Below are 14,850 nucleotides of genomic sequence, written 5' to 3'. Positions count from 1 at the left end.
CCGCAGCCGCCGCGCGATGGCCGGGCATGGGCTTGGCGGCGAGGGCTGGCGGCGGCGGCGGCAGCAGCGGCGGCGGGAGCGCTCCGGGGCCCCGGCGGCGCGCCCTGCCCGGTGTTAGCCATGGCCAATGGCAGCGGCGGCGGCGGCGGCGGCGGAGGCGGCGGCGGCGGCTCCAGCAGCAGCAGCAGCAACTACTACTCGGGAGGCGGCAGCGGCAACATTAGGATGAGCGGCCCCGTCGGCAGCAGCCTGAACACGGACTCGTCCTCGGCCCCGGCCAGGGCGTCCAGCGCGCTCATCATCCCCATCACCATGGACGTGCCCTGCGACAGCGGGCAGCGCATGTGGTGGGCCTTCCTGGCCTCGTCCATGGTGACCTTCTTCGGGGGACTGTTCATCATCCTGCTGTGGAGGACCCTGAAGTACCTGTGGACCGTCTGCTGCCACTGCGGGGGCAAGGAGAAGGTAACGCGCCCGGTCCGCGCGGCCCCGGCCGGGAGAGCCTCGCGCGCGGCTGGCCCGGCCCCTCCGGGAGCGGCGGAGGAGCGCTTCCCCGGCGAGCGCTGCCTGGCACTCGGCTCGCTTTCCCGCGCGGGGTGGCAAGGCGGGTTCCACGCCGCGGGCGGTGCGCGGCAGCCCTTCCTCCGGGCTGGCGCTCAGCGCCGAGACTTCAGCGCAACCGTGGGGACAGACGCAAGGGTGCAGGTGCCCCTAGGTGTGTTGATGCAGGAGGAACGTCCCCAGCATTTCGGGGACCCCAGTCATGCGGAAATTTATTTCGGAAGAAGTCCTTTTGAATGGCACATGCGGCGCAATTCTAAGCATGCTTGCCTAAGAGCCCCTCCAAGTTCCGTGGAACTTGTTAATTTAGGGCAGCATCCTGTCCCCCAGGTAAACATTCCTTATGTGGCTCCTTTCAGAACCCCTGTTCTCCATTTCTTCCCCTCTTCCCCCTTTTCATCCTTTCCCGCTTCCTCCTCCTGATGTTGTTTTGCATATATTGCAAGAGTTCCAGCATTCGTAAGGAATAGACGAATGTTGAAGGAGGTGCGTTGATCTGTGTCTCTTAACGGGCTTAAATATCCTATGGACAAGACATGTGTGTCTGCAGCCTCAGGTTGACTTGGACTTCTTTGGTTCTGGAATATCGGAGCGGCTGGGCTCGTGTGTTGATGCCCGGAGTCACCCTTAAGGCGAGGATGGTCCTTCAAAAGCAGCGTTCTCTGCGGAAGTCAGATTCCTAGGAGAGCCATGATTCACGTACGGGCACAGATGGGTTGAGGGTCAAAGACTGAGACCTCTTTGGGGAGAATTCTGTGTAGTGAAGAGGAAGGTGGGTAGGAATCATGTTTATCTTGTTGAGTGATTTCTTCAGCCCCTTCCACAGAAACCCTGTCTGAGAAAGAAATGCAGCTCAATAATAATAATAATAATAATAATAATAATAATAATAATAATAATAATAATAAATGCCCTGAATCCATTTGTTCTCAACATTCCCCCTGCTTGGTCTCTTTTGCATGGGACTGTGTTCAACTCTGTCATACAGCGAGTCATTGTTTTTGATACGTCCTGGTTCAAATTTGATTTGATTTATTCATAGGCTGTAACAAAGTCGCAAATAAGAGAGAAACTAATAACTGAAATGCATGAATTTAGCAGCCTATGTTTTTTTAAAAAGCAAATGGTAAGAGAACTAAACTACATATTTTTCAGTTCAACTACAACTGTGCCCAAACATGTTGGAATTAATGAAACTAATTGCATTTTGGTGAGAAAAAGGGGAGGGCAAACTTTGCCATTTGGAACAAGCTGCATAGGTCTTGGTACACGAGGAGTGCTTCCAGACTGAAGGGTTAAAAGGCATTGTGCAGCTTCCTGTCCTTTCTTCCTTTTTTTTTCCTGGTAAGAAAAAAAAAATATGGAAGATGCAGTGGGAAAATGTGGGAGGGGTGCATATTGACGACTGTCATTTGAACCCCCCTAAAATGCTGCAAATGAAGCAACGCAAATGTGCAGTAAAAGCCTTGTCCGGAACCTCCCTGGGAGAAGATATAAACAGAACATAAAATGTTAAAACAATCTTCCTTGTGTGCGCTGTGCAAATTTGCCCGTCTCTCAAGTGCAAAACTGAAAGTGGCCATTAGCAGAAAGAGATCCCTCCTTGTACAGATAGAGAACTGTCTTAATCTGAGTCCACCCCATTTTTCTCAGATATTTAAATAAAATCTTGCTTCCATTAAAGTCAGAATTCACTTGGAGGAGGTTGGAACTGTACTCTTGTTCCTTCTCTGCACACATAAGGAAGTGGTCTTCCATGTGAAGGGGTCCTCTGAAAACCTCCAGTGGGGGTGGGACTGCGGCACAAGCAAACCCTTTTTAGCTTCATAGGATCATACAAGAGTACAGTTGGAAGGGGTCGTGAAGGCCATCGGGTCCACCCCCTGCTGTTGCAGGATGCCGCATTAACCATCCCACTCAGATGGCTGCCCAGTTTCTTTTTGAATGTTTCCAGTGTGGGAGTGCCCACCACCTCTCCAGGCAGCTGGCTCCACTGTCATGTTGCTCTGAACATGAGGAAGCTCTTCCTGATGTCCAGCCTGAAATGGGGTTGTTGCAACTTGAACTAATTATTCCCTGCCCTACACTCTGGAATCAGAGAGAAGAGATCTTGACCTTCCTCTTTGTGACAGCCTTTGAGGTCCTTATAGAGAGATGTCCCCCCTCAGTCTTCTCTTCTCAAGGCTGAACATTTATTTATTTATTTAGAGCATTTGTATGCCATCCCATCGCATAGCCTCGGGACGGCTTACATAAATAAAATAAAACATAATACAGATAAAATGAGAACATGCCCAGTTCTCTCCGTCTCTCCTCATACTTGCCAGAAGTATTCTAGCTGATAAGACTAGAACACACTGACCCCTTTTAGATGGTCATCTAGCCCTGTTAACAGACTTCCACTGAAACCAGAAATAATTCAGACTTCATTGAATATGATTGTAGTCCATATTCTGTTACCAGGTTGAGTAAAGCACCCAGGGAGCTTTGGCTGTGTTGTGGCATAGCAATGACATGAACAACAACAACAACAATCTGGGAGTCTAGCCCTCTGAAGCCATGGTGAGAAGCTACTTCTCCGCAAGCCATGCTGAAACAAGCAGGAATGGGCACCACTTCGAGCGGGCTTGCCTCTTCCACTGGAATCCCCACTTTCTCCAGTGGATCAGAGTTTGATGTTTTCAGGGTCACTTTCATGCTCAGTTCTTCACTGACTGCAGTGGAATTTACTTCTGTATTAATATGTTTAGGGCCTGGGATGTGGACCACGGTCCACCTAAGGCAATTCCCGATCCAAAGAAAGTCAGCCAGTCTTGAATGCCATTGACATGAATGGTCTCCAGCTCATGTCCCGTGTTAATTTCAGTGAGACTGAAAGTAAACTTATTCACTAGGGAGTAAGCCCTGCTGAATTCAGTGGGAAAAATTTCTGAGTAGGTAGGCATAGGAGTGCTTTGGCCCGCTCTTTGGATCTGAGCTGTTGTCTGCCATCCCTTGAATGGCCAAGCCGCTTAAATCCCGTAGACTTTGGTAACATCCCCGTGTGGAGGATTGTGGCTTTGCTGCATGGATGGGGTCCCGGAGCTGACCCTAGAGCAAAGCAGGCCTGACCCACGTCTGAGCAACTCAGAATTTCCGTGCAAGAGGGAGAAAGGGGGGTGCAAATGCAATGCAGTCAGAGTGCCTCTAGCAAGAGCTCTGCTGGATCAGACTGCCTGGTCCGGCATCCTGTTCTCACCGCGGCTGGATAAATGTCTCTGGGAGGTCCCTAAGTTGGCCCCAAGTGCAGGGGTGCCCTCTCTCCCTCCCATGGGCCCCCCCTGAGTGGAATGTCTCTCTAACTGGAAGCGTGACAGCAAGGAGCTAACTGCCGTACAAAACTGCATAAAATCAGTAATCTTACATGTATCCCATGTGTACCCGATCAGGTTTATTGTGCAAAATTGGAAGAACAGGTTCTTTGTTCATGTTTCCTGTTTTCACAGGAGAGGGGAGACCACCTCTGAGAGGAGGGAACCAGACTGCAAGGTTGTCTCTTGAGGGTTTTGTGGTTTTTTTATACCTTTGTGCACTGATCTGTTATGCACTGAACCATCTAGTCTGAAGTGCCTGATCTTGCCTAATCTTGGGAGCTAAGCAGAGTCTAGCCTGACTAGAATCTGGATGGGAGACCTGAGTCCCCCACTGCGCAGTGGGTTGGACCAAGTGGTCTTCTAGGGCCCTTCCAACTGTGTGTTTCCAAGATTTTCCCAGTGAATTGGTGGCTTCCTATTGAGAGCTCCTGGGCTTGTTGACACACATGTGCTCATCACTTTAAGACGTGTGTTGAACCTATCAAGAGGTGCCATTACTTTCGGGAAGCTGTGAAACATCTGTCTGTGAGAGCTCTGCCATCAGCTGGGCAATCCTAGCACTGCTGTTCTGTGTCACAGCACAGGATGGGTCTGGTCTGAGAACCTTCAACCCTTCTTGACCCACAAAAATCTGAAATGGGCTGGCTCAAGCAAGGTTGAAATCGGCATGTTGATGGGAGCAGAATGTGGCCCCTTGCTTGCATATCAATTTCGATGGAAGTGATAACTCAAGGGCTTTATGGTTTTAGCACATTCTGTCTTTTGATCTGCCCACTTTTTGTTCAACAAGTAGATCAGCCTTCAGGTGGGCTCCATTTGGACCAACTCCCATCGAGCTAGCCAGCCAGCGGTAGCCTGGTGAAGGATTCTGGAGAACTCAAACCCTTGTTCACCATTTTGTGATATTTCAGTTGATCCTACTAGAAATATTGCCCTATTGTGGATTTTGGATTCTTGGTTTGGCTGCCACAGAAGGCACCAGTCATATCTTCCAGCAGAAACACAGAATCTCAGCACAATTACTCCAAAATATATAGTCTGTCACTTGCAGCTGTTGCTTTCCTTCTGATTTTACATATAGCTGGTCAGAAGATAGACAAATATGCTAAAAATGCTGTTGCATTGGGCAAGTTAGGAAACTGAGTACCATGGAGATTTTTTTCCTCCTGTGCAGGAATGTTTTTTTGGCTAAAAAAGTGTTAATGCTCTATATTTGCTAACGTGGCATCTGACAGGCAATTTGGACCCTCCGAAATAGACGAGCAGCTGGGGTTTCTCCCTTCCCCTTTTCACATTTTTTGGATTACAAATGGAAGAAGAGATGTGCTTCAGCTATTCCTGGCACACAGATACACATAAAACACACAAACCTTTTAAATATATATGGTTGCTAGGTTGCTGTTGTGAATTGACATTCAGCTATCAGCTTCCCTGAAGATACAGCATAACCTGGCTGTACAATGCAGATCTGTTTCAATTTGTAAGTGATTTAGGGGAGGGGTGTGTGGGAAAAAGTGATGGTAGAAATAACCCTGCAGTGGAACATTATTCTGAGAATTATGAATGTGATGTTGAGAAAGTGAAGACACACCTGAGTCCAATTGAAATAGGAGGGTGTCCATTGATTTTCCAGCATGCTGAAACTCTGTGGGTTGCATCCTGCACAGTTGCTTATTCATTCCCCACTTTGAATATTTTGGAAAGGTCACAATATATCCAGAGTTTCCCAGAAGGGCTTCTAATCTTCCAGTAAATGGATTGTTCTAATTTGCAACTTTTTTTTTGATCTTTTTCTGGAAAGCATCACAGACCTAAGCTATGGGGCAAATGGATGCCTCTAAAATCTAGTTTGACTTCCTAAGTAAATAAGAGGAATAGGCCTTTCCCTCTGAAGAGATTTGTTTTGTGTTTGTGTGGCAGGGGAATGGAAATGTGAGGCTGAGGAAAGCAAGACGTGTTGAGGCTGTAACGCTCGGTTCTGTTTTTATGATGATAGATGTATATGTTGAGGAGAATTGGATCTTTGCGAAGAAAAGCCAAATAACTCACTAGAACTGGAAGAGTTTCGTCTTCATGAATGTTCAGATGGATCTGCATGTATCTATTCTCCTCTCTTGGCAATAAGGAATAAAGCTTAGAGTTTGCATAAAGTAGCAAGGACTTGCAAACCTTTTGTGGCAATTAGCAGCACTGGCTACTTTTTTGTTTTGTTTTGATCACAAGATCCTGAATGATATTTGCAGCCTTCTTGGGCAATTATCGCACCAACCTGGCATCCCTTCAGGACCCCAGGGGAGGCCCGGTTGTGTGTACCCCCTCCCTGAGAGGTTACCCATGGATTGCTGCTTTCAGGAGTCATAAAACCATTCTGAGGAGAGTCTCCCATCTCCATTTCCCCCTCTTTCTCATGAGTAGCCTGAATTGCACTTTACCGCGTGAGGCTAATGGTGCAGAAGTGGTAACCTTCCTCCCTAAGCCCTCATGTCATCTAGTATCGAGTTCTTCATAAATGTCCTTGAAAAATAATCATAACTGCTCCAAACCAAAATCACATACTGTACAGTAGACTGTGATTCATAATATAGCAGCACATTAAATGTACTTGATGCTTCTTGTCCACTTGTCCACTTGTTTAGGGAATTCTGCGCAGTTCTGTAGTTCACTTTTCTGAAGTCGGACAAGTCACACCGAAACGCAGTGTGCTTTTGTTTGCGTGGTTGAAACACACAGAGCATTCAATTAAAATGTGCCACTTGGTTGAGTAATTGACTATGCTTCGGAAATACATGGCCACTGGGCTGCTTCCGTTTGAAGAGACCTCGTTTGTATCCTTTTGTTTTAACTGCCTCTTGCCCGCTGCCCTGCTGTACTGAGCACCTGTGTTACGCGACGACCGCCCGATTCCACACATGTCTCTTTCGGGAGCTCATTCCTGCAATGTCCCATCTAGTCATGCCTGGAAGTCCCAGCGCTTTCCAGTGGCATGATGTCATGGTAGGGAAAAGCAACAACCAGGAAGAGCCAGGATTAATTCCCGAGAGTAAAAGGCACAAAGCAAAGATTACAGTGGATTTGTAAGCAGCTTGCAAGGTGTGAAAAGGAATAAAAAATAGCTGGAACGGAAGAAGAGGCCAGTCACCCCTGGCTGACCCCCTTGCTTTCCTTCCCGCACATCTATTCCACGGCTGCCTTCTGTGTGCAGGGATTACTTCATGCTGGACAGCCCCGTGAAAGTCCCTCTGGCAGGGGGCAGGGCAAACAGGTGGAGGGTGTCCAGGGAGAGGCGGCTCTGTCTAAACATGGTTGGCATGGGGGAAGTAGATTCAGCTCTACAAGCTGTCGTCGGTGTTATGCTAGTTTGGTATGGTCCCCCCAACCCCTGGACCATGGGGATTTTATCCTAAGTGTTCTTAGCGAGGGAGGCATTGGAAATCTGCAGTTGCCAAACTCTCTGGGAAGAAGCAGGGCTGCTCCAGGCAAAGCTGGAGATGGGAAGGATGTCTCCTTGCCCAGGACCTTGCCAACCTGGCGCCGTCCTAAGGACCAGAGTGGAGGAAAAGGTGTGTCTGTACAGAGACACAGGGCAATCCTTCCGTACAGGAGTCCAAAGAAGACACAACCAAGCTGGTTGCTGGACTGTGGCATTTCTTTTGCCCTCACATGCGGCCTTGCCATGTTTTAAATTACAGCAGCAGCACCTTGTCCATTGACTGAATGCTGCTTCAAATAAAATACCCCCTAGACATGCAAATCGCCCTGCCAGAAACAGCTTAGCACGCTGGTGTTTAAAGGGGTGAATCATTTGGGCCTGGTTCTCCAGAGCAAACGGCACCAGGAGATCGATGGCTGGTTCCTCTCCCCATGTATGTTTCATTTTTGCTTTTGCAAAAGGCCGCCACAGTGGGGGAGACGGGCTGCCAGCTGGCGGCCGGAGGCATTTAATTCTTCTCCTTGCACTGTTTTTCTAATCCCTCCTCCCTCTCTTTTTTCTTCAATGGTGAGAGAAGGTTACAAGTGTCAGCATTATGATTTTCCCTCTGTTGAGCTCTCGCAGCTTAGGGATATGATTTAGAAGAGCCACAGAGTGCTTCCCCAATCACATTAGCTGCTACCCCTTCCTTGCAGCTACGTCTAGTTTAAAATGAAAGTGGGCGGGGGGGGGGGCGGGGGGGCAGCCAGGAGATTCACGTAGCAGCATATTTGCAGTTTGCACAACCCTGTTTGGATCGTACTACTTCAGGATACAGCCGGGGGTTCACACAATGGAATGGTATGTCCTACAGAGGAGGAGGATTCTAGCCCGTTTGGACATCTGGTTTGCTCCCTGCAGGAGGAGAAATTTCGTGCGACTTCCCGCTGGCAGCCTGGAGTAGCGTGGCAGCAGGGTTCCCACTCTTCTGGCTGGCAATAAGGAAGATACTGAGTCAGAGAACATAGCTTTGCACGACCTGGCCCTTTTAACGTGGAACATCCAATGCACATGCTTTTGGTGCATCGCATTTTTCAAATGGAAAGGGGATGGAACATCCTGCCGGAACATTTCCTACCTGCAGAATCAATTCATGCTACTGTGGCTTGCAGTCACAATTTCCATCCTATTGCTAATGATGTTTCAGGACTGTTTTCTCCATTGTGCTTGTGGGGTGGAAGCATTGCAAGAAGGCAATCTTCTTACGATGGCCAAGGCATATGGATGGATTTCCGTGTCGGTAAAATCAGTAGAAACTTTGTCTTCATGTCAGCACCATCTTGATTCCACGCTGTGTGAATATCTTCTTTTTTGACGAATGACTTTCCTATTAAAATACCACGATCCTCATTTATTCTGTTTGCGCCCCATGATGACAACACGAACATTGTGCTCAGGTCGACTACCTTTAAAAACAGATAGATTAAAACTTGGTTAATAATACTGTATTGAAACTGCGTTAAAACACACTGAAATTAAGGGATAAAAATGGTGCCCAATCCAGCAGACCACCTGACAAGTGGAAGGCCTGCTTGAGCACTTTAGAGGAGAGCCAGAATGGGATGTTCGCGGGGGGGGGGGGGGGGGGACTGGAGAGCTGAGGCACAAGATCCCCAAACCGTCCCCATCCCTCCTGGCTCCCAGGCACCTGGCTTGATGGGCCAAGGAACCCTTCCAGCAAATATGGAGGAAAGGAGAACGGCCTCTTCCCTCCTTCCTGCCAGATTCAGGAATTCCAGAAGCACCTGAGTAAGGAGGGTCCAAGGGCCAAGATGGCACCGTTATATCCATCAATTAATTTAATTGTTAATGCCAGAGAGCTTTGGCTATAGGTGGTATGAAAATAATTAATTAAATAAATAAATGCATACATGATATGTATTTATGTTAGTAAAACTTTGCAGTCGAGAAGACATGTTTCACGATCTGGCCGAGCTACAGAAAAATCCTGACTTTGTTCCTTAACTGGATCCCATTTTATATTAAAATATGGGAAAATTAGGAAATTAGTAGCATTCTGATTGCTTATGGCATCTTGATAACAAGAGCAATCATGTATAAATACAAGGAATAATGAGAGCAGATGGCACATAATCATTTCTTCTAATAGTGAACTTGGATAATTGAGTGCACATCAGTTTGGAAATGAAACGGGGTCACTGAGGAACAAGATGGCGGAGGACTTCCTAAGGACGCACACTGTGGCAAATCAGAGGGAAATTCAGTTCTACCCCCAAAGCACAAGCAGGACCTGTGACCTCCCATACTTAAAATACCCTTGGTCTTTGGGGCCCAAGGCATCAAGAGAACACCACCCCCATCCACCTGTGGACACACAGTACTCAGATATTGATCAAGCCCTGAAGTTCCTTCCCCACTACTCTTTGCTGCCGCTGACACCAAGGGGGAGAGGATGTGAGCAAGAAAAAGGTCACAAAGGGGGAAAGGGGGCACTGGAAGGGGAATGGAGCCAGGGACAGGTGCACTGATTCGGGCTTGGGATCACCTTGCAAGCACAGCTCCTTGCCGCTTTTCTATCTTGCCTGCTCCTCGAGGGGCCACTGGGTACTTGTGCATTTCCTCTGGTGTCACCAGAAGGAGAAATGCTAGAGATTGGCTTTCATTTGGGGGAAAAAGACAGCTAGAGCTTCAGAGAGGCCCGAGGCAGCCAGCTCGGATGGCCAAGGACCCGGCTGTTTCCACGGCATGCGTGTCCTCTGTCCGAGTGCCAGTTGGCATCCCGCAATGTTGCCAGAGCCCAGTTCTCGACCACACTGCAGCTGCTTCTGTGAAAACAGATGTTTTGGGGAGTCAGCTTGCCCGGCTGGTGATTCAAATTACAGGCTGAAATGCCCACACCCAGAACGCATCCCCAGCTCAGCTGGGTAAAATGAACTAACCCACTAATTTCAGTGAAAGCTTGTAATAAAGGACCAGAGTGTTCTAAAAAATACGATGCTGGCCTTTCTCAAGGACTGTGGCTCAGTGGCAGAACTGAAAGCAGCTGTATGTCTGGGAAGGGTCCTTGCCCCAACCCTAAATCTGGGTAGAGGCAGCTTGGCCGAATGTACTGCAACGGGCTGTGATGTACCCCTGGCTCTGTAAAAGGCAGGCTCATGCAGAATTATGTAGAACCCCCCGCTCCATGACTAGATGTCCCAGTGCATACGGTGTTTTGCATTTGCTGATGAGAACGGACAGTGCTTCGGAGATTTTTGTTGGTTTCCTAGTTGGGCAGCCATGCATTTCTGAATGGCGAGCTGAGCCGATTCACACAAGCAGGAATATTTGCTTCCTGTATTGTTTACTGATGAACCACTGAGGGGAAAATGTTTTAAGGTGAGTTGACGGGAGCTCTTGAGGTGTCATGATACCTCCAGACTCTTTCTAGCTGCATCATCCATTGCTGGACATTGAAAGTTGCGTGTGGGTGAAGTGGGCTTCAGGCACCCACAGATGCCTCGTGGCCTTGCCAGCTGTGCATTGGAGTGCAGCCCCAGAACTTGCTGGAGCTCCTTCTTCAACCGGAGGGTCAGGGCTGGGATGTGGGTCATGAGGCCTCATTGCTTGGGCCGTTGACCCTGCCTGCTGCCTGCATCAGGCTCCTCCCAGGCACAATAAAATGGAAGCTTCTCACTTTGACGGTGTATTTGTGTCACAAGTTCTCAGGGGCAGGCCCCTAATCTGCTCTTTCGATTGCTCTGTGAGAGGGTGAACAACCTCATTGAGCAGTAAAGCTAAAGTGGGAGGCCAAAGCAAATAATATTACATTCCTTTTTTAGTATTTAATAAATTGCCCTTTTGGGGATGACCTGGGGGACTATTAACTCTTTGTTTGTTGCTTTGGCAACTTTTCTTGAGTAATCCAGTCCTTCTTACTTGTGGGTAAAGATGAATATTTTGGAGAGGGTGGCAATGGGGATACTCAGTGAAGGGGATGGATTTTAAGTGCTTTTCTGTGTGGTTAAAAGGAGGTCATGAGTCTTGCCATCTCTCAGTGTCCCCTTTTACAATGAATGCTGGGCAAGTGCTCTGAGGTGGCGATGATCCAGTATAGTGTGCAGAGCCTGGCTCCTGGATGTTCTCCTCCATTCCAAAGACTGCTTTTCCCTATGGCTTTGGGGATGCCTTCACCACCATCACCAGCATCTTCTTCCACCCCCCCCCCCGGTCCCCCTCTGTTTTCCTTCCTTGATCTGAAAATTGTTTAAAGCTCTGTGCAGTGGGAATTGTGGATGGAACAGGAGAACATTTGTGCAAGTAAGTGTTTTGTGAGGTTGTGTGGATTCACTGCTCCACTCACATAAGCCAAAGGGGAAAATGTGAAAGTGGACCTCCAATGTGGTCTTAGGTTTGGACAGGTTGAAGGCCAGTGATCTGCAAAACTCAAAGTTCACAACAGTTGTTTTCAGGTGGCCCGTGTGTGTGTACCTTTTGCTAAAAAAAAGAAATCAATTGAAATAACAATTATACTCCAAGAGAGTGCTAGATACAGTGCTTTGTAGAAGTTGTCACCCTCCCAAGTCAATACTTGGTAGAAGCACCTTCGGCAGGATTTTGCAGTGAGTTTTCTTGGACGAAGCCCTCTCTGTTTTGCATCTGAATCTTGCAGTGTTTGCCTTCTGCCTATCAAACCTGTCCCATCCCTTTCAGGAGGCTTGAGGTCAGGGTTTTGACTGGGTCATTCTAAGACATTCAGGGTCTTGTTTTGAAACCACTCCAGGGCCCTGTTGGCAGGGTGTTCACTTTATCTTGAAGACCAAAGTAAATTTTTCTCTAGAATTGCTCCGCATCTGGGTCCATCCATCTTGCCATCAATCCTGGCCAGTTTCCTGCCAAGGAAAAAGCATCTCCACAACATGATGCTGCCCAATCCATTCCTCACTGTGAGGACGGTGTTGTCAGGGCAGCAAACACTGGTCTCATTCGACTCTTCCCACTTGCTGGCTGTGTCTCCCACGGGCCATTTTGCAAACTCCAAAGGACTGTATATGGGTTTGTTTCAACCAGGTTTGTCTTCTCGCCACTCTTCCACAAAGCAAATACTCAGGCGATGGACAACTGCCCGTTTGTTCCTCTTTACTTAATTTTTATGCCACAGTAAATATTTGCACCTTTCCAGTGTTGAGTATCTTGAGTACATCAGATGGTAACAATGCCAACTGAATTCAGTTCAGTTCCAGGCTGTAACACAATCTGTGGAAAATTCAGATGGTGTGTGTGCTTGTCTCTCTGTGTGCATGCCTCTGCAGATTTTTTCTGCAGTATTAAATGTGCAAAGATGCATTCGCACAGCTCTGGATGTTGCCACCAACAAGGGATGCACATTCATGAATGGATCGAACCACGGGCTTTTGAAGAATGTCTGAATGAACAGCCTGGGGAACTGAAGCGATGTCGCTGGATTGCCAGGGCAGGACTTAGGAGGTGCTTGGTGGAGGCTGGCAAATGATGGTGTTTGGGCTAGCAAAATTTTTCTTCCCCTTCCCAAGGCTGGGCTGCCCCCTGAAACCAAGCACCGGATGTGTTTCTGCTGCGTGCAAACCAATAATTGGTAGAAATACATAAATACCAACATAACATTCTCTGATCTTCCAGTGAGTCAGGTACCGGTGCCTCAGGCAGGCAGGCAGCCTACAAGAGATGAAGCGACTGTATTTACGCCTCTCACTCCTATCTGTTGCAGTTTACAACCAGCTGCCTCACTGTTCATTTTTCCTTCCTCGTGCATCACCAGGAATGTTGCTTTCCTGATTGCCTATCTGTGTGGTTACAACAAGACCTAGAGAGCTGAGTGATGCCCATGAAACAGGCTGAACAAAACAGATCCATTTTGTTCTCCTTACTCTTAGTAGACCCTTCAGTGCAAAGAACAATCTTTGCTGCGGGATCTCATGATGTGAGTCCCAATGGAGAGAAGCCACTGCATGGAACTCATCCAATCTGTGGGTTTTTTATTCCTGAAGTAAAAATTGGGTTAGGTCTTGATTAGTGTGGATAATGAATTCCATGAAGTTATTATTCCATGAAGGTATTCCATGAAGGATGCATTATTCAGATTTGCACCATTTGAAGTTATAATTATGGGCCAAATATGGTACTTGGTTCTAGTTTGATGGTTCCAGTTCTGTTTCTATCATTGTAACATTCCCATTCCTTGCAGATGTTTGCAAACCAGAAAAAGTTGACAGAACTTTACCTTTTTCCTTTATTTCCCCTGCATGTTTTATAATATTCCATACCATAGATTCAGGAATTCCAACATCTTGTGCAATTTTAGAGTTGCTACAACCATGTTCATGTCATTCAGCCACATCAGGTTTTGCCCTAATGTAATAACAAGCCTCTTTTTGTGCTCAGAGTTATTTTATCTGAAGGAATCTTCCTCTTGTCCATTTTGTGAAGGGCACATTAAAAGAAAAGCAAATCACAAAAATGAGCGCATATTATAGCAGGCAGCAGATGCACGTGTGCAATTTGACATAGCAAAGTCTATTTGCATTAAATGTGACCTGATATCGTTGTAAAATTTGCACTAAATTGAATTTCCCATTATTTGAATTTGCATTACATTACATTAATTCAGATTAATATTAATTGCAACCTAGCCGCACCATTGCAGTATACCCGGGGAAAAGTGATATTTATGTATTTATTTATTATTAGGATATTTTTATCCCGTCCATTACGATTTGTCTCTGGATGTTGCCACCAGTGGAGAGAGAGAGAGAGAGAGAGGAGGGAAAGGTTGTTCAGTTAGGCCAGTTTTAAAGAATCAGGGAAGTTAGTTAAGTCTCTTGTCTCCAGCGACTATCATGATGTGTAAGGAAAATGCCACTGCTATGGAAGCTGTATAATTTTGAGCAGGGGGAAAAAATCCACAGAAATTAAAGGGAAAGTTTCACACATTCCTAATTGAAGTGTAGGCTGGAATCTTAATCACAGCATTTTTTATTCAGGGCTGTGTGAGTGCACTGCTCTTTCAGAAACATCCTACAGACTGACAGGATATAGCTGTATATTGATGGAATTTAGCTTCCTTTGATGATCAGCTTTGACTTAAGAGAAACAGCAAGTTTCTAGTGCTCATGGCTGCAAATATTTTATTTCATTGAAGGTATTGATACATTGATACACCAACTTCTGCAGTATTTATTGTAAGGTTGTTTACAATGTAATTTAAAACAAAACAGTGGAACAGTCAGTAAATGTGTCGGACTACAAACCCCAGCAGCCAAGGCCAGCATGGCACCTTTTACAGCACTTGCATTTGAGTACTGACCACGTTGCTTTAATGGCTGTTTCACAGCACAATCTTCTACAGGTCTACTTGGAAGTAAGTTCCATCGACTTTACAAAAGGAACTCCAGTATTGCAGCCTTAATTGTGTGTGGCTGTAATTATGTTCCTGAATATTTTTAATTGGTTTATTGCAGCTTCCTCCAACCAGGGAGCCACCAGAAATGT

General features: G+C 47.0%; 1 protein-coding gene across 13 annotated transcripts in view; it reads left to right on the top strand.

Annotated features, from left to right (window-relative positions):
* The first annotated feature begins 120 nt into the window (after positions 1-120).
* The window catches only part of KCNMA1 (potassium calcium-activated channel subfamily M alpha 1), a 500,168-nt gene continuing 485,438 nt past the window's right edge, over positions 121-14,850 (top strand). For all 13 annotated transcript variants that reach the window (XM_044420272.1, XM_044420268.1, XM_044420271.1 and 10 more), the window contains exon 1: positions 121-465. In XM_044420272.1, coding sequence (XP_044276207.1) covers positions 121-465 — 345 coding nt within the window. The remainder of the gene's footprint in view (positions 466-14,850) is intronic.

Source organism: Varanus komodoensis, unplaced genomic scaffold (assembly GCF_004798865.1).
Source record: "Varanus komodoensis strain SLA01 unplaced genomic scaffold, ASM479886v1 scaffold11, whole genome shotgun sequence".
Lineage (NCBI taxonomy): Eukaryota > Metazoa > Chordata > Lepidosauria > Squamata > Varanidae > Varanus > Varanus komodoensis.
The sequence above is the reverse complement of the archived record's forward strand: the minus strand, read 5'-3'. Positions and strand labels throughout refer to the sequence as shown.